This window comes from Cryptotermes secundus, unplaced genomic scaffold (genome assembly GCF_002891405.2).
Source record: "Cryptotermes secundus unplaced genomic scaffold, Csec_1.0 scaffold15, whole genome shotgun sequence".
NCBI lineage: Eukaryota > Metazoa > Arthropoda > Insecta > Blattodea > Kalotermitidae > Cryptotermes > Cryptotermes secundus.
In genome coordinates this window covers 722,277-742,244 of record NW_019721514.1, presented here as the reverse complement: position 1 = coordinate 742,244, position 19,968 = coordinate 722,277, and the positions used below count along the sequence as shown (strand labels likewise).

The 19,968-nt window shown below is 38.2% G+C and overlaps 1 protein-coding gene across 2 annotated transcripts; it reads right to left on the bottom strand.

Moving 5' to 3' along the window:
• Positions 1-2,058: 2,058 nt before the first annotated feature.
• LOC111875392 (rho GDP-dissociation inhibitor 1) lies at positions 2,059-17,416 on the bottom strand. Of its 2 annotated transcripts, XM_023871614.2 has the most exons (6): positions 17,325-17,416; positions 16,863-17,061; positions 16,638-16,747; positions 12,686-12,800; positions 10,414-10,422; positions 2,059-7,568 (listed from the first exon to the last, which is right to left on the bottom strand). In XM_023871614.2, exons 2-6 carry the CDS (start codon positions 17,053-17,055, stop codon positions 7,369-7,371), a joined length of 627 nt encoding a protein of 208 aa, XP_023727382.1. In that variant the 5' UTR covers positions 17,056-17,061; positions 17,325-17,416; the 3' UTR covers positions 2,059-7,368. The 2 variants fall into 2 exon arrangements, with proteins under 2 accessions (XP_023727382.1, XP_023727383.1); XM_023871615.2 differs by lacking the exon at positions 10,414-10,422.
• Between the last annotated feature and the right edge of the window lie 2,552 nt (positions 17,417-19,968).

Here is a 19,968-nt window from a genome sequence, read left to right as displayed (position 1 = left end):
CCCACTTTTCTCGGGCCATTATCTCCGTAACCGTTCAACTTTGGACATAGGTGTTTTGGGTTATATCGGCATACTTTAACATAAGGAACACCCTCCCGAAGTTTGGTCCATTCCTCCTGGGACACCCTGTATATGTTAACCATGTATTTGCCTGATGATGGCTATTAATAGCCGAAAGATATAGCAGAGCCAAAACTAGGCACTGATCTTGATATTAGTCGTGTTGTGACAGTTGTAATAAAGAGGTTGTATGGTAATGAACCTTCAGGTTCCGTGAAATGTCGGGAAGTTCTTGAGCAGCTGCACAACTGGTGGCTTCTCAAGAAGGGCTCTTCTCCATGAAGCTAGTTAGTCCAGCATTTGTATGGGAGGCCTGAGAAAACCCTGTCAGGGTAGCCAGTTTCCAGGCCAAGATTTGAAACCAAGACGTCCTGAATAAGAAGCAGAGTGTTATACCCTTGACCATGCCATCCAGTGAAGATGTGCCAGGAAGTAATCAGGGAGATATTATGCAGTCATCTTAACTCTTTGACTGGCGCGGGCGTGTTTTAACGCCCGGACGATGCCAGCCGTTCCCTGGCGTTGGCGTGTTTTAACGCTTTGACAATCTCTACCCTTCTTTGCTCTCTTGGCACTCATCAACCAAAGACATATATATGATAGTTTTTGTGCATGTTTGTAAAGAACCCTTGTAAACTTTGTGGGGGTCTATATTACTGTCAGAACCCTCTGAGAAGGAAAAGGTCAGAAAATATTTCAAATTCATTCAGTTTCACCATGGCTTCTTGCAGCAAGTATCTTCGTGTTCCTACAGACCAGCTGGAAAATGTGGTGAACGAGATTTGTTCTGATGATGATAGTGGCGATGAAATAATGATTCCTGAATTGGATGAAGTTGATAGTGACAATAATACAGTGATAGACAATGATCCACAAGACAGTAATCATGAACATTTACCTACCACGAGTGCGGTGCCTGACACGCCCATCTCATGAACGTACGGAGACTTTGTACCCCCAATATTTTCATTTGCTAATAGTTTCGGGATCAAAATTGATATAACACATAAAATGCATCCCTTTTCATGGATTAATTTTTTTTTCTGGATGACGACTTGGTAAATCACATCACAACTGAAACCAATCGCTATGCTCACCAGCACTTCAACACACATGAGTTAGCTCCTCACTCTCGAAAACACAATTACAATTATGTCACATCAGATGAAATCTGGACATACTTAGGAATTGTGTTCATGACAGGAATCGACAAACGCCCTGAAATTGAAGAATATTTGTCCACTAGGCCCCTATTTCACACCCATGGTATGGACAAAACATGTCTTTGCGGTTGAATAGTTTCATTCTATTCAAAAAGAACACAACAAACGAAAAATACAAGAAGAGAAATTACAGATTCAAAGATTTTATATTGGACTGTGTAGAAAAATGACTGAACCAAACAAACAGTATGGAGAGGGAGAAAAGTCAAGGAATGAAGTGGATGACGAATTTATTGCATCAGACTAGAGTGAAGTCACGCCTCCGCCCTCGACCTTGAAAAGGCCACCAGTGAAAGAGCCAGTAAATCATCTAGAGGGTGGCTTGAAAATTCACAAAATGGTCCATGTTCCTCCCAGTAACAATAAGAAGAATGGTGCCCTGAGAAAGTGTCGCGCGAGTGCTAAGCACAAGGTTAGAAAAGAAACAAGTATCATGTGTGCAGGCTGTGGTGTGGCTCTCTGCAAACTTTCATGTTTCAATGTTTATCACACGAAGAAAAATTAATAAAGAGGTATGGAAAGACATTTATTGCATAATATATTGTATTTTAATTAGTTCCTGAAAATTTCGTTTTTAAAAACCAATTTTTGTTGAAGTTGTTTAGGAAAAAGTAACTACATGATTTTAGCGACATAAGGTTTAAATGGCCTGCCAGGACAGGGGTGTGATTTAAATACCCTTCGCGCCAGTCAAAGAGTTAAATGACAGGTATTTTCATACAGAACTTTCAGCACAAGCAGTGTATTAGAAGACGGCTTTATCGAAAACATGAAGTTGGCAATGAACTCTTTATAAATGGCATTTTAATTGTACTAAAATCTCACAAAACTGCATTCTCTCACACTCAGCTGTATCCATGTCTTAACATGACAGGCAGCTCCATGATCCTCTGTCACAAAACACATCATACTGTCTGTTACAGAAGTCATCAAACATATGCACCAAAAATTCTTCATTGAATTTAAAGATTCATCACAAAAATTTCCAATCTTTGCCAGCATTATTAGTACTCTTTTCACAATAAGTTAGTTACACTATATTTATATATATATATATGGCATTCATTCCTTAGTTTAAGTAATGTAAAAAGCCTCCAGTATATTATTAATAGAAAACTGATTTCTCACTTACACTTATACATGGTCAATGTAAATCTAAAAAGATGCTTCTGTTTAAACTGCACATACAGTGAAACGTTGCATTTATGCTGCCACAATGTATGTTTTCCCCATAATTTACATAATTTTTGTTTGGTCCCATAAATTGTCCATCCAATGGCTTTAGTTCCTGCAAAATGCATATCATTTGATTTCAATTTCCTGGCTTTTACATAATTTCTTTTTGTGACTTGTCGACTTTTCTTTTTAACCACTGGCTGCTCTAATAAGCTTTACTGCCATCTTGCAAGCATCACTGTAACTTCACATTGCTTACTGTTTTTGTTTTGTGTCAGCTGAGTTTGCTGTTTTATTTGAATTTGTGTTGGTAAGGCGTGATGACAGCAAGGGGGGGGGGCATTCTCTAGAAGAAAAAATCAATATGCTACAGGGCTGACATGTGGTTTGTATTTCCTTTGTGAAACAACTTGGATTTTCAGAATCAGCTGTGAATAAAACTGTCAAAAATTGTCAAGTCATTGAAGAAAACTATGGCAAGTGTTGGGGCAACCAAAAATATGTGAAGAAATCCAAGTCTGAAGAACTGGAAGAGACTGTGTGCAAAGCATTCCATGGTGTTTCACACATAATTTTATCTTGCATCATGATATGGTATATGTTTAGTTTACAAGAATTGTACATTGTGAAGATGATGACACATGCCTCAGTAATTACCTACATTATTTTCCAAGGACAACAATGAGAAATGGAGGTGAAGATAACCACTAAGATAATGATTTTACATTTCCTGCAATTTACATCAAATTTCAAGCTGAGAAAAAAGCGCAAAAACAGTTTTTACTTTATTAACTGAAATATCTAATGAAGATAAATAATTCTGCTGATAATCTGCACCACAAGCTTGGAAGATGACAGCTTTCTGAATCGATGTTCAACATGATGGTGAACGGACTACAGAAGTGTGTGTTGACGAAGAAAGCACTTTATTGTACTAGAAGCACAGTTCATACACAACAAAGAAATGTTCTTCCAACAAGACTGGGCTTAACCACATAGCAGATGCAACTTTGGATGCCTTGCATGAGCAGTTTGGCAATCATGTTACCTCGAATCGTTTCCTGATATTTTGGCTACAGATGTTCTTAGCCACCATATTCTCCCAACCCAATCCCTGTCATTACTTTTTATGGTGGTTTTGGAAGACAACGTGGACAGAAACAACCCCAGCTCAGAAAGAACGTCATCATCATTAGAAACACTGCAATCTCTCTCTAAACACAGCAGCTGTCAGTTCGCTGTATCCACTGCAATGGTTTTGCACGATGCTGGTTCAAACACTGCATATGTTTTCCATTGGCAGTTTAATTTCCCATGTCTTCTGTGCTAACATCAAAATAATTCTTCTACATTAAGCATATCAGAAAATATATGCACTTTATTCTGAAACATCTTTTTTGGTACAGCCCTGTATACAAACCTAAATTAATCATACTTATATCTCTGTTGAATTAAAAGTAAAAATACAGTTCCAAAAGGCAGGGGGTATTAATCAACATCAGTAAATCCAATACAAATTAGGTATCCTAGTCTAGAGTAACACATACATATGTATAAGAAAGGGTCATGCAAAATAGTGAAGCTCCAATTGATTCTTTTTATCACCAGGTGTGACACTACTCTGTTATATTGATTTAATATGACAACTAATAATATACAGTACTGTCAAATCACAAGCACCATGGTTTTGAGGGAAATTAAGAGACTGCTGACAGAAATGCCACTGAACAGCCAAAGGTTATGACAACATGGACTGATACCAGTTTACTGACAAAATTCTTAAAAGTGTCATACTCAAGACTTTGGAATGGTACAGCAAACTTTGTGCACTATTTAATAGAAAATGCATGTTAATAAAAAGTACTACCAACAGCTTCCCAGATTATTTGAGAGAGTGAGACTTTTGTTGTCTATATTGGTAATACTGTAAGCTTCAATTTGAAACTTGTCTGTTCAATGCAATGTATCTGGGTTGTTTCCTTACAGCATAAAGTTAAAATGCAATGTCTAGAACAAAAGATTAAGTACTGGGATAAGATTAGGAACTTCTGAGCAATTTACTGCAAGAAAGCAGCCTACCTCTTGCTAAACACACAGCAATGTGCACTATGCACATGTGAAAATGCAACATTTTGCCTGGAATCACTTCTGTTTTTCATCTTAGGCATTCTTTGCCCAACTCACAAAACATAAATACTCTCTCTGCCAATATGCACAGCTGACCTTATCATTCAAACATTTCTTTATATGACACACCATCTAGTGGAGGCTTGTGTCTGAATAACCCTGAGAGCTACAGTGGCAGGGTCACCAAGCCAAACAGACCATGGATCAGGGACCAAACAGAGTCTCTGCCTAAGGCTAATCATCCAGCTCTTATGAACATTTTATAATCGCTAAATGAATTCAAGAAGCTAGATGAATCAGACAGGCAGAAGTGACATACAGAGTGGTGCATGAAATGATTCAGTGTTTGATCTATTATTAAAATCGTTATTTCAATTACAATGCTGGAAACTAACATACAAAAATAAAGACCAAAGCATGGAGATTTATCCTGTGTGTGTTGCCTAAACTTACAGTTCAAAACAAACATCAAAGAGTGCCATTTGCTGAAGGGGCTAATAATAATGAGGTATTGTTGAACAATGTTCGGTTTTCTGACAAGGCACACATCCACTCTGATGGTGAGGTTAATACACAAAATGTGCGATTTTGGGCGCCAGTGAATCCACGTGTGATTCATGCATCATGCACTAAGAATTACAGTGTGGGTCGCCATCTGAAATCATGGACTGCTAGGACCAATCTGCTTTCAAGATATAGAGAACAGCGCTATTTAAGCACGATGCGCAATACTTTTGTGCCTCACCTTCTTGCTACAGGTTTGCCATTACAAACTCAGTGGTACATGCAGGGTGGAACCAGACTGCACACAACAAATGTTGTTTTGGACTTTCTGCTTAGCACTTTCAATTCATGTCTCATCTCAAACCAATTTCCTGATCGTTTGGCATGCACACAAAACTGGCCCCCAAATGGTCCTCATTTAAATCCATGTGACCACTTTTTTGGGGAATTCCTTAAGGTATAGATTTTTCTGAAAAAGCCACAAACAATAATGGAACTGAGACCACTAAGCACTGAGGCTTGCAATGAGATAATTGAGGATATGTGCCACTCAGTAATAAACAACATCACAGCTCATGTTGAAGAAGTTGCTAGACGTAATGGTGGTCATACTGAACACTTGATAAGCAGAGGATAAATCGCCTTAAAATGGTCTTTCCTTTTGTGTGTTAGTTTATAGTATTGTAATGGAAATAAAGATTTCATTAAGAGATCAAATTCTGGACCATTTCATGCATCACGCTGTATGAGAGTGGTATGATGATAAAAAGCTGTGAAAAGACAAAGACTATTACTATGTACCTTTAACAAACTACAGGTAAAATAATTTAAATCTATATTAGACCTGAAATGTTCACTGGCTTTGCAACCATATATTTGTGTTCAATTAATGAACATGGAAGACAAATACAGAATGCAGCATTCATAAGATAGTTTTGAAAATGTGGGTACTATAATCTGAAATATATGCTTCTGTTAACATTAAATCTTTTGTCTTTACATATCTGTATGTAGAAGAGTCCCAGACATAATTATTCTACAGAATACCATAAATGCACTGCGTACTATTATCAGGACAACTATTCATGCCAAAGAAAATACAACATATTTTATAACATGTACAGATATTTATGCCCCTGTGCTTGCCAGAGATATACTCCTGGCATTCCAAATTTGAATTTGAGTGACTGTGGAATTCTGCACATTTCCACATAACGTGGAAATGTTACTAGGTGTTACTCTTACTATTTCCACATAACGTGGAAATAGTAACAGTGACATCTTTCAAGTGATTAAAAACAAATGAAACCAAAAATTTCTGAAGCGTGTGAGACAGCTCACACGATTACAATAAATGATGATTTACAGCATAAGTGTATGTTACTTCAGAGCACTGAACACCAAGCTACACAATATTACCAACATGAAAATTACCTCAAGTAAATATGCATCCACTTTTGACTAGTCCAGCTCAGATGACCACAGATTAAATGCCTATCAATATCGTTTTAAGACTACTTAAAATAAGAGTTCTGTAGCACAGTCTCTCAGAACAATTCCGATGCGCAACACAGCCAGAGCATCCCTGCATGACCTGACAGTTCCTGATTGAAACTTGGATCTCTGTTCTTTGGAATTCTTACATGAATAATCAAATTGCACTTGGGTATCTATCCTAAGCTACAGCTAATTTTTTTCAATTCCTGAATGATGTAACTTAAGATTTTCGCCTTTCTTTTCTTTCTTTCATCTTGGAACATAGTGACATAGCCAAGATTTAGAAATTAAATTATGTAAAAATGTTGTGTTACATTTACTCATATGCAAGGCTTTGCACTTACGTGTGTCAGCCTGGCAAGTTACTGGCACCAGAATTTCACAGGACACAACAGACAAAATATGGAAACAAGAAAGACATAACATGAATCTTTCAAAGTTTCTTCTTTCACATCAACCTTAAATAGTGAAGGGATGAAACACCAAATCTTTGACTTATAATCTGCCTACTCGGCTTGGGAACACAGATCTGACCCTAACACATAAACTCCTCCCCAAACTAATGGATCCTCCTGTGACAATCTAATGAAATTATTCACAAATTTTACAAAGTAAATGATCTGTAATTAGAATACAAATTGAAACTACAGACTGTGCAATCATGTGTAAATTCTACAAAAGGAGAAGAAGAAATTATCAGTTACACATAAATGAATCGATACCGTCTGATCCCATCTGTGTACGTCGACTTGCATGCGAGTAAATGGCCGACACCACATGCTCAGTCCTTCCAGTCCTTTTTGATCTCAAAGCTCCATTCCCACTTGAGATGTTCATGTTTGTCATCATCAGTGAACAATGACTGCACGGTGTAGTTCCCACGTGCCATCATTCCTGCAGGAGCATCTTCTGCTGGTGTTGTGTATGACTGAATCTCCATCTTGGGAGGGTAACTGCCCACCATGTGTGACATCTTGTCCACTAGAAACCAGTAAATTCCTGAATCCCATTTTGTGTGCTTTGGGACTGTATTTAAGGCTTATAACTGCAGTGAGGCATGGACATGGGGTGACCAAAAAAGAATCGACAGAAATGAGACCTTTAACTGATATACATAGACATAAAAATACTGACACATACCAGACAATCATTTGTTGCCTAAGATCAGCTAAATCATACTTAATAAAAACTCACTTCCCACCTCAAATGTAACTTGTGTTTGTGCAACAACTACTGACCGCTTAATGCTGTTAAGGAAATAATTGTTGCTTATTGTGATAATCATACGGAACATATAAATACGCCCTGCGGGCAAAATGCAAGAGTTTTTAATGTTATAGCACGCAGCACACCTAGTGACCACTGTCACTACACATATAAAGAGATCAGAATGACACATGACCATGCACTGTACTTACAAAGCTACCATGAAAGGATTAATGGACAATAAAGGAGCTCAAAAGGAGGATTAAGGCCAGCACATAGAAAATAAATAGTACTTCATATAGATTTAAAGACAAAGCATGGGAGTCCTGCATGTCTGTGCACTTCAGTGCAACAGCAACTGTTCACAACACAATTACAATGGCTACTATGACATTAATATTTTTATTTCTTTAGTGCTAGTGGGGTGGGATTAAGTCCCTTGTACTGTGGCCATTTCTGGCCTACTGTACCAGCCCCAGATGATAGGCGAGGGTGATTGTGGAGCAAATGGTGGAATGAAGACTGTCAGGGGAAACCGAAGTACTCGGAGAAAACCTGCCCCAGCGCCACTTTGTCCGCCACAAATCCAACTTGACCAGACCTGGGATCGAACCTGGGCTGCCACGATGGGAAGCCAGCAACTAACCACTTGAGCTATGGCATGGCCTTACTATGACGTTAAGTATGACAATGAACACAGTGGGAGGCCTTTTACGTATTCCTTTAGTTAGGACATACATTTTAAAAGTACTTCAAGTTACTATATTATATTTAAGCAACCTGTTACATTCAACACTTCTATATGTATAATATAAACTTCATCGTAAATGCAACACTTTACTGTAGTTCTTGTCCCCTTTCTTTCACACTACATGTTACAGCCGCAACCGGTCATCATCAGGTGTATTTCACTTCACGTAGCTGTCACATTGCACTCAATATTAACATTTAAACTCTAGATTTCCAGTTGTTCATTGCCTGTCATCAATCGGCACCCGATATTCCAGAACTCCCCTTGTCAGTTTTGTCAATTATGTTTAAAATCTTTATTAATATTGACTCATCAATTGGTTTAAAATTTTAAATCCTAAATTTAGCTTTAATATTTAATGTTTTAATTTTAAATTTAAAATCAACATCACAGAGATACCTGCTCTATGCTTATATGTGCTGCAGTGGCTACCTCTTGCTTTCAGCCCGCACAAAATAACACGCGAGCTGTGCTGAAAGCAGCACATACAAGCATAGAACAGGTATCTCTGTGATTTTTTATTTTAAATTTAAAATTAAGACTTTAAATATTAAAGCTAAATTGAGAATTTAAAATTTTAAACCAATTGATGAGTCAATATTAATAAAGATTTTAAACTTAATTGACAAAACCGACAAGGGGAGTTCTGGAATATCGGGTGCCGACTGACGACAGAGCAATGAACAACTGGAAATCTGGAGTTTAAATGTTAATATTGAGTGCAATGTGACAGCTACGTGAAGTGAAATATACCTGATGATGGCCGGTTGCAGCCGAAACATGTAGTGTGAAAGAAGGGGGACAAGAACTACAATAAAGTGTTGCATTTACGACGGAGTTTATATTATACATATAGAAGTGTGGAATGTAACAGGATTATACATATACTTCAAGTTAATTCATAAATAAGGTAACAGTACAGACTTAACTGCATTTGGGCTGGGCTTATCACAAACTGAGTATGACTAAACACTGGAAAGTGACGTCACTACCAAATGTATGATAAGATATAGGAAACAAGGCAAGGCCAGGCGTGCCACAGTCATACACTGGCAGGAAAGGTGATGTGAGGAAAAACACATTTACACAAGATTATGCGCGGGCGCGCACACGCACACGCACACGCACACACACACACACACACACACACACACACACACACTTGGGAATAAGGATTCAAATTACACCCCAAAACTACCACAATACTTGCATATTGTTTTAATGCCGTGGCTACCACACATATTCACAAGGGTACAGAGTAAATTTCATAATCCCTTCGACACTTGGGAATAAGGATTCAAATTACACCCCAAAACTACCACAATACTTGCATATTGTTTTAATGCCGTGGCTACCACACATATTCACAAGGGTACAGAGTAAATTTCATAATCCCTTCGAAAGCTCTCTATTAGGATCACAGCAGGAATAGACCTGTCATATTTTTATACACACTACAGTAGTGGTTTCCACTAGGTAGGTGTAGCTCCACAAATTTTAACCTTTACACCAGGTCAAGGTGAGCATCAGATTTACGTTCCTGTCATTTACTCCCCAAGAAACAGCCCCCAGTACCGAATGCACACACGGCTGTGCTGCAGGATCAATGTGGATGCGATGGAGAAGAGAAAAATCTCTTTCCTCTGCTGGGAATCAAACCCTGACTCTCTGGCTGTCCAGCCCACTGTTTTCCTGCTATATTGACTGAGCTAACCTGCCTTTGGTATGATGCAAAAAAAAAAAAATTGACACACAGCCTGCAGTAGGTTGATGGGTGAACTAAGAAGTACAGCACAATCATGTCTCTGCACCATAACGCATCACCTTTATCTAAAGATGCCACTGTCAAAATGGTAGGTTCATACTCACCGACTGTGCCTGAATGCCCATGATTGCATAAAACAAAACAAGCCACAATAAAGCCTTAATCTGGCTTAAAGTCATAAAGCAAGAAGCTGACATTCACTTTAAAAACGAGTATGAAAAACACTTCTAGTGACCACATTATGAAATCTATCACTTCATTATAAAAGGTTAATTAATTCTGTCCAGTGCGACTAACGATTAACCTTTTATAATATCGTTAGTGTGACGGACCTGGATGAAACAAATCAAATCTACCACTTCATGATACAACTACAGTTTCAACCGTAACTACAAACTACAAATGCAGTAAAACATAAAAACTTTTTCAATAAAGAAGTTCTGTGCTGTTCAGTTTTCATGTTGCAATTGTATGCACAATGGTTACAGACACAGAAAAATGTATTTGGGAAGTAAAATGAATTCACAAGGGAAAACTGGCAGAGAGATCAACATAGGACACAAAAACAGTTCTAAATTTTATCAAATCATAAAAGAAATTGTAAGTGTCCAGCTTATGGTATGGCCAATTGATGTTTTGTGTATGGTTAGGGTTCTGTGAAATTCCTCACTTTCGCCGCACAATTTGAGAATTTCCCCCTGAGACACGCAGCAAGTGGCTTGGGTCAAGCTTGGAGCCAGCTGGCCATCTGTAAATCAGTCAATTTAATGCGTAACACAAGGCCAAGTTCTTTAGAAATTCTAAACTTGACAGGGAAAGTCATAATTTTAGCAGCGTCGTTTTCTGCTACCCCAAAATCCGAGTCTGACAGCCACGCAGCAGGTGGCAAAGTTCACCCCTAAACTCTATACAGTGGATATTCGCTTTTTTAATTGGAGGAGAAAGATAAGCAACCTCCCAGCCTGCCTGGTCCAGCCAATCATAATCTGAAGTGGAAGGTCCTTTGCCCGAATTTTGGGTAACCAGGACAAATATTTACACTTCAGAGCTTGCTTGACGAAGGGCCTCTGAAATTTACATTCACCGGAGGGACGCGTGTTCTGATCCCCATAAATACACCCTGTGCTGACTATTAATGTGTGTGTCTTAGTAAACAGTAAGGAAGCTACGTCCACTAATCTGTGAAGTGTGTCATTATGGTGCAGTTACCATTTATATAGTGCTGACCGAATAAAAACTTAAAACAGTTAATTTGTGTTGAGTGTGACTTTCTTGAGCCTAATGCCCCACTAATCACCCAAGTCGTGGCCAGTCAACACGGCCTGAGAGGAGTCAAATTTCTCTACCGGAGCTGGTAGAACCAAAGAACAGTTGCAAAATATTATGGAACAGAGAGATCCCACATCAATATAAGGAACAAGAACCTATAAAGCATATTTTATACTGATACTAAGGTACAATGCCAAATCATGGACCCTTACAGAGAGAAACAAAAGGCAAAATCCAAGTAACTGATATTAAATTTCTGAGAAATACTGAGGGAAAATCAAGCATGGCTAGAACTGGGGCTGCCACTTCTAGAGAAGTAAAACTTTGTTAATAGAGTCAGAAGAGAAACAATTACAATGGATTGGCCATATAAAAAGAATGAATTGACCAAGGATACCAAGAACGGCCTGAGAATTAAAATTTAAATGACACTCATGGAAAGACCCAAAATAAGATGGATTAGCCAATACTCAAAACATGAAGAGAGGAAAAAATGTCGCAATAAATTTAAAAGGAAATGCTGTGGGAAGAAAAAAGAAGAGATGGGGGACACAGAAAAAAGTGCTACAAGAGGAAAAAGATGACTAATACAAACATGTGAGAACAATTTACTATTCTTCAATATTTTGATGGTCCCAGAATGTAAAGCTTCAGAAATAACATCCTGTTTCACTGTATGGGCCAACACTACTGCTTTATCGTTATATTCTTAACAATGTTTTTTCAACAACATAGGTTATATACCATTGAATATCACTGTGAGTATGAATGGTGAACTTGAAAGGATATGGAATAATGCAACTATAACATGCTGAATATAATATTTTATGATTTGCCTGCAGGGACTGAAGAAAACCACAATCAGATCAAAATACTTAGTCTCTGAGCTCAGCCATAAGTGCAAGGCACTCCACTACACTGAGATGGGTTCCAATACAGTGAAACTAAATCAAATCCATCTCTGAAAAATTTAGTGTAAGAGTTCCATTCTATTTCAAATTGAAATCCTAACAGCCAGACCCTTTCATTGGCACCAAACAACAAAATCAGACATCTGCTGAATACAGCTGCCAGTTTTACGGGAAAAAGCTGATGGAATCTTCTTACCTGGCATGCCCATCCTGTATGTTTTTTGAACATATTTCAGCCCGTGTACGATTTCCCTTTGCACAATGAAGTCGATTCTGATGCGGTATGACACACCTTCCTTGATGACAAATACCTGCACAAACAGAACACAGGTCGTGTGGGTATGGACTGGGTTACTCTGGTTCAAGATACGGACCAGTGGCAAACTCTTATGAACGCAATGAACACACCTTGAATCACACAGAGTGCAGAGAACTGAGCAGCTGAAAGACCTGCATATAACAATAGAATGATACATGACTTGGCAAGATAATGAACTGAATTTCAGTAATTCAACAAAGAAAAAGCTGAGAAATGTTGCATCAGGCAGCAGGAAATATGCAAAATTAACCATGTCACTACCCACACGTAAGATATGCTACCCATTGCATGCAAAACTCTTTCTCCAGAATATTTCCATGGGCAACACTGGATCTTGAGATTCAGTAAAGTGGTACATAATGAACAATGCCTGTGACTTGCATTACTCTGGTGTTTCTATAGCGGAGAACAGGACGAAAGATGTAGGATATGAAGTTCTCACAGCAGTGATCATGAAGAGTTCTCATACAATGCCATGTGGTCTGTTGAAACTCGACCGACATTTTGGAGGAATATATTGCCTCCATCTTCAGGGTCCCAGAATAAGCTGACCAAGATACTTTCAACAGATTAAACAGTGTTATATCCCAGAAGATAGTGCTATTCAAAACACAACATAAAAAAAATTACAGCACACCTGTAATGCCAGGAGCAACGACTGCAATACACTAGTGGGGTTGCCAAGTACCTAATTGTAGAGGGCAGTGTACTGTACTAGAACGCTAACCAAAGCAGCAACCTAACCTCATCCAAACAAAGTATCTTCAAATTCTGGGACCTATAATCACACCCCACACTCTGCATTACTCTGCATTTTATCATATTCTGAAGGTTAGTCTAAATTGAAACTATTCTTGGTGTGAAGAGTAGTGTCCATGGATGACATATCATTTGAGTTTGGCTGTCATTTCATAGCCAACATTGTAAAAAACCTCCAACTTCACATTATTGTTGGTATGCTTGAAACAGAAGGGCTGTACAGTGGTAAAGGTAAAGGGTAAAGCTATCCATGTAACAGGCTGTGGAGAGCAATACCATTATGGGACGTCGAGGGTCCTAATTTTCTAGACAATCGGCTCACAGATGGTGGTGAGGCTACCAAACCTTATGCGCTGGTCACCCTTTACACCCAGGAAGATATCTAGTATTCATTTCTGTTAGGGGCTGAGTCGACCCCAGGGACTGGAAGGCTTAGGTCAACTGTAAAATTCAATGACCTCATCTGGAATTGAACCCATGACCTTCTGGCTTGCACCATAGTGCCTCAACTAACTATGCTACTGTGTGCTCAAGGGTGGGGGGGGGGGGGGGGGCTATACCATGGCTAACACAAAGTACAACTATGTGGGACACAAATATGTACATAGCATTACCAGATCCAAAGCAGTAATCCAAACAAAACTAACACTGCTTCAAGGCTGTAACAATAAATATTTCTGGGCCAGCATAGTCTCTATTCCTTAAAAAATCAATTTAAAAAGACTAAACACTGCAACGCTATGGCAAACAGAAATAACAACACAACTGAATCATGGGTCCATTGGGCCAGCATAGTCTCTATTCCTTAAACAATCAATTTAAAAAGACTAAACACTGCAACGCTATGGCAAACAGAAATAACAACACAACTGAATCATGGGTACATGAAACTTAGGCTAACCTGCAGAATACATGGTGACAAGCACACGACATTCTTCCTCTGATAATAGAGCCAATCAATCTTATAACACCATCTACCATAGGCAAGGGTAAGCTTAGGTAGAGCAAAACTTGTGTAGGATAACAGGTGGGCATATTTCAATAGACCATAATCTCATTAAGTTAAAAAAACTCAAAATCTGAAGGAAATTGGCTTGGCAGGGTTCGTACAAGGCTCTGATTAGTGTTTTGAGATGGTACACTGCCATCTAGACACAGTACCACAGGCAGCTGACCTATGGTGAAGTATGAAGAAATGCTCATGCAACTGCGAAACATTATGTAGAAGCAAACAACAAAATTATAAAATGCTTCTCTGAAGTGACAGAAGAAAGAGCAGAAGACTGCTAATTACAGACGTCCTCAGAATGGAAGCGTAGGTTCAGAGGAACAGATTTTAAATGTTGCAGATCACTGTCTGAAAGAAAGTGTGTACAATGTGGTTTAACAGATGAACATTTCATCATCTATATCTTATGGAGAGAGCTTCACTGTAACAATTTTCACCTGTCACCTCCAGCATGTACTTACATTTAGAACAGCATGATAATCCAATTAAGCTGGCATATTATCACTAGCTTCTTCAACAGCAAACCAATGAGGCAAAACGTTTAACTACCATAAGAGTTAGACTCAAAAGGATTCTGACGATGGTGTATACTGTACTTCTTTTGGCTTATTTTGGACTTCACCCATCGTCCGGTATATAAAAGACAAAAAACCACGACGTTTCGGAGACTGGATCTGTCTCCGTCTTCAGGTGGATAGGGAAGGTTTAACCTACTCAGTTGGGCCCCTTAGAAAGAGCTAGTCTCAATCACTGGTCCACCTGAAGACGGAGACAGATCCAGTCTCCGAAATGTCGTGGTTTTTTGTCTTTTATATACCGGACGATGGGTGAAGTCAAAAATAAGCCAAAAGAAGTACCATAAGAGTGACTCATGGACAGAGAATAATCCTTATGCATGCTAAGCAGCAAATCACCAGCTCGTTTTCCATAAATGGGTGGGCCGGAATGATTTACTGGCACCTTTCACATGCAATGCAGGCTTACAGGTGCAACCCATTATGCATTTTCTGCAACTGGAGAATCCTGACCTACAAGTCTGATACATGAAATGTGGTTTCATGATGAAGCTCCTGCACAGTTCTCTGCTGACAGCTGTGCCCCTCTGAATACTCTTTCATTAATGGCTGACAGGACATGGTTAACAACAAGCATGGTCACCTACATCACGTGACCTACATGATTTCTTTCTATGAGGACATGTAAAAAATAGAGCTTACCAAGGTCAAGAAGTATACACCAAGGAACAACAACAGAAGACTGTTCTGTAGGTATTCAAGCAATGCCTGTAGCGTTTGAAACAGTTCAGAAGTCACCAAACCAACAAGCAGCACCATACATCTCTGAAGAATGTGTTCTCTTTGACCACCTGCTTAACTGCTCTAATTACTATCATTACTTCTGTGAAGTTACCACTAAATACATCTACACATAACTCATTCAGATATAAACTGTAGACCTACACTCATAGCAACTTTTTTCATCTTGATATTGTGAATGTGTGGCATAGTATATATCTCACACAACATTTCTTAATCACTCTGTATATTTAATAACATTTATAGTTGATAACTACAGAGGTTTCTGAATCATAAAGTGAACACCAGGCACAGACCAACTGGTAACCTCAGTGCACCAAAAATTGGCACATTATGTGTGATATTGTATAATAATATCTTAGTAGAAATAAAATGTCCATCTACTGACAAAGAACAATTTCAATTAGCATCAGAAGGATCCTTTCTGTCACACATCTTGTGCTCTGTTCATGAATTTGTAAGCATTACATAACTAATACCTGCTTCTTAATTGCATGCATAACATAATACCTAATGTGGAAGTTATTAGAAATATTTCACTTATATAAAATTAAGTATATCACAAGCCTTGTGCCTCTTCAACAGTGCCTAGCTTTGTACCGACTTCGTTAATATCTTAAATGTCAAGCATTCATGAAATCCATATAAGTTGCCCATTTACCTACAAGTGTGTAATAAAAAATTCGGCCATGAAATTCTGTATATTTATGCAAAACAGGCCAGACTTCACAATTATTGTCTTTACCTGTTTCTTCAGCTGAGAAATATCACCTGTCAGGTCAAGCTCAAGGTCCGGTCTCTCCGGAACACACAATGCCAGTTTCTTCACTATTACTTTCCGGGGGTCATTTGGTTCTGCATATAAAATGAAAAAAAATTGGGCTTATATCAGAATATGGTCATGGACGTAATACTTCATCTCGTATTTCACCGTAAAACACTACCATTCACTCTTATCAATTTTACTTACCAACAACAACTATTCCTGTTTTGGCATCACCAAGTAGTTTTTCTTTGTACTTTCGCAAACTTTCATCTTCTTTATCTGTTTCTAGAATTTCTTCGATTGTTTTCTCTGGTGGTGGTTTGTAATTCGAATCATTCTCATCTTCTGGTGTATTAATATGTAGATCTTCAATGCCTTCTGCAGCTGTATCTGCCATTACTGCCTGCAATATTGGTACGATTTCACTCAACATGAACAACAGATTAAACAATTACATTCTCCTACATCGGCCACTGTATGTTCAGTGGTCCTTCTAATATGTCATTCATCGCGCTCCAGTGGTCTGTGCCCACTGATGGCCAAGGCTTGATGAGGCCCTTCCTAGACCGAAGGCGATTAACAGCTAATAAAAAAGCACTACTTAAGACCACAAAACTATAAATTTCCGATTTAAATATCGACTACGAATACACATACTTCACTTACCTACTAAAATAGACAAGACAATGCCGATATAAATTACAACCGAAAAAAAAACAACTACCAGATCAACGACTCCACCTACCTCTACTGTTTTACCGGAAATACTACTTTCATCTTTCTGGATAAAGTGAATGTTAAAATGTTTTTCATATAATATGAAAACATTACTGCAATAATGTCATAATATATTTCATATTATAGGTACAATATATATATAAATGCTTAGCTTAATATGTATATTATATACTATTTTAAATTTAGCATTGAACACTGGCGAACTATTCCAAAACCGAAGGTTACACGTCGGACTTGTACGAGCGCCAAATTTCAAATGAAGACTTCAGTGACTAGCGTGGAACCAACAGTTTCTTCACAAACGGCAACACACATCCTCTGAGAAAACTGAACGTAACTCCATCGAGGACAGTCCTACCGGTCCTACCTGAGAATCTCATAGTCGCTCAACTAGCCCAGATAGTCCCAGTAGACCCCAAATATTTATTATTGTGTCCAATAGAACATGCCAACTGATCCTGATCTGAGAAGAATTAATTCAGTCCACACTTCTCCATTCTATTTCTTTAAGATATGTATTAATTTTATCCTCAAACCACGTCTAGGTTTTCCAAACAAATCTCCATCTGTCAGGTTTTCCTTTCAAAATTCTGTAAGTTTCTTCTCTCCCATGCATGCTGCCTGCCCCACTCATCTTATTCTCCTCAATTTGATAACTGAAATATATGGCAAGGAGCACACGTTATGAAGCTCCTCAAAATGCAGTTTCCCCCCATCATCCAATTACTTCCTCCCTCTTATGTCCAATTATCATCCTTGGAACCCTACTCTCAAACACTCCATGTTCTTTCACTAGTGTCAGAGATAAAGACCCACATTCATAAAAACAAATGTCAATATTGTAGTTTTCTGTATTACAAACTATACATTTTTATATAGCAGATAGGAACACAAAATATTATTAACTGAATAGCAGCAAGCATTCCCAAAATGTAATTTGCTCTTGATTTCTTCATGAATGCAATTTTGATTTCTTATTGTTGTTCCTAAATACAAGAACTGTGCCATATTTTCAAAGGATTCATTAGCTGCCTTTATGCTGCATTCTGACAATGAGACAGCAATATATACTTAGTTTTATGAGTTTACTTCTAGTTCAACCTCCTAGGCAGCCTCTGACAGAGCTGTGGCTTTCTTCATGGTACTTACATTTTTGTCCAACAAATTAACATCGTAAGCATGGACAAGAAGTTGATGGGCCCAATCTTTGTTGGGTTATGGTTGCTTCCCTTGTCAGTATATAGTCAGCATATAGTACTTACAATTCTGAAGGGAGAATAATACTCAAATTAAAGTTTACTCATGTAATTAAAAACAAAAGTGACTGGCAATGGGAATTCAAATGCATCCAAAGTCTGTAACGATATATGTTTTGAGATTTTCATGGCAGTGACTGTTTGGATTGTGGTTGTCTAGGTTGTGACACCATACAGTCATGTAGATATATACTATTTTGGAGAAACACGGCTCCTTCCATCTTCAGGCTAGAAGTGTGTATGGTGAGCAACTGTTTGGGTTATACAATGTACACGCCAGTTGCAAGGACGCTGGTCCCTCAGATCAATTTCCAGAGCCACATCACAGGTGGAAAATGGAACTGGGAAGAATTATGATCTTTTCAGGGTCCCTGATGACAGGAAGTTGTAAATGAAAACACCCCCTTCAAGAGAGAGGTGTTATCTCTGGAGGAAGTAACCGTTTTTCTTGGAGGGACCTTCTTTCTTTCTTTCTTTCAGGGAATAAATAAGAGGTTTTCGCAATCTGCTCAAAGATAATCTATCCTCCTTCTTGCGCTGCAAAACTTGCACATCATTACAACAGCCATGGTTCAGTACATGCTGACAATAGAATGAATATAATATCATTGGTGTTCTCCATCACACAAGCTGTGAGAACAAGGGAACACAGAATGTGAACTGCAACACACTAATGCATTTTGATGACAGTGATTCTTTATATACATTTCAGTTTCATCAAACAACAGTAAATGCATAAAATGGAACCAACAGACCCTTCTTACATGAGCATATGAAGAAAATACATTAACTTAGTATTTTTATATTATGCAGGGTCCATCAACAAACTTACCTACCCAGTGTCACCTGGGTATAAGGCATATGTAGTATAAGAAGAAAGTGTAATATACTGAAAAGTTATAATGTTGAATTTAATGATATTAATATAAAGTAAGAGAACTGTAAAGAGTTTAACTAATGCATTACAATGTAAATCCTCACTTTCTTGTTAGTTTTTAAAAACTGATATTTCTTGTTGGAAAATATAATGCTATGAAAGTATAACAGATAGATAAACAAGTGATTTTTTATCCAAGCTCTCTCAAATTCTGAAAACATCAAATGCTAGGACAAATGGTTCTCAAGCAGTAAGCAGGGAACTATTCTTTAGGAAGTCTCCAAAATATGTTGGGAGGTTTCAAGTGCCTCAAACCTCCTCAGGAAGATCCCCTACCATGCAAAATTTGATAACAAATATGTAATAATGAGGAAGTATATAAATAACAAACAAACAAAGAAACAGACACACATTCTTCTTCATAGCTATAAGAGATAAA

What these genes read in the sequence shown, in the direction of transcription:
- LOC111875392 (XM_023871614.2), bottom strand. Translation starts at nt 17,055, where the DNA reads ATGGCAGATACAGCTGCAGAAGGCATTGAAGATCTACATATTAATACA. An exon ending in AACAGGAATAGTTGTTGTTG is followed by an intron (nt 16,748 to 16,862) that starts GTAAGTAAAATT and finishes TTTTATATGCAG; the next exon opens with AACCAAATGACCCCCGGAAA. An exon ending in TTTCTCAGCTGAAGAAACAG is followed by an intron (nt 12,801 to 16,637) that starts GTAAAGACAATA and finishes CTGTTTGTGCAG; the next exon opens with GTATTTGTCATCAAGGAAGG.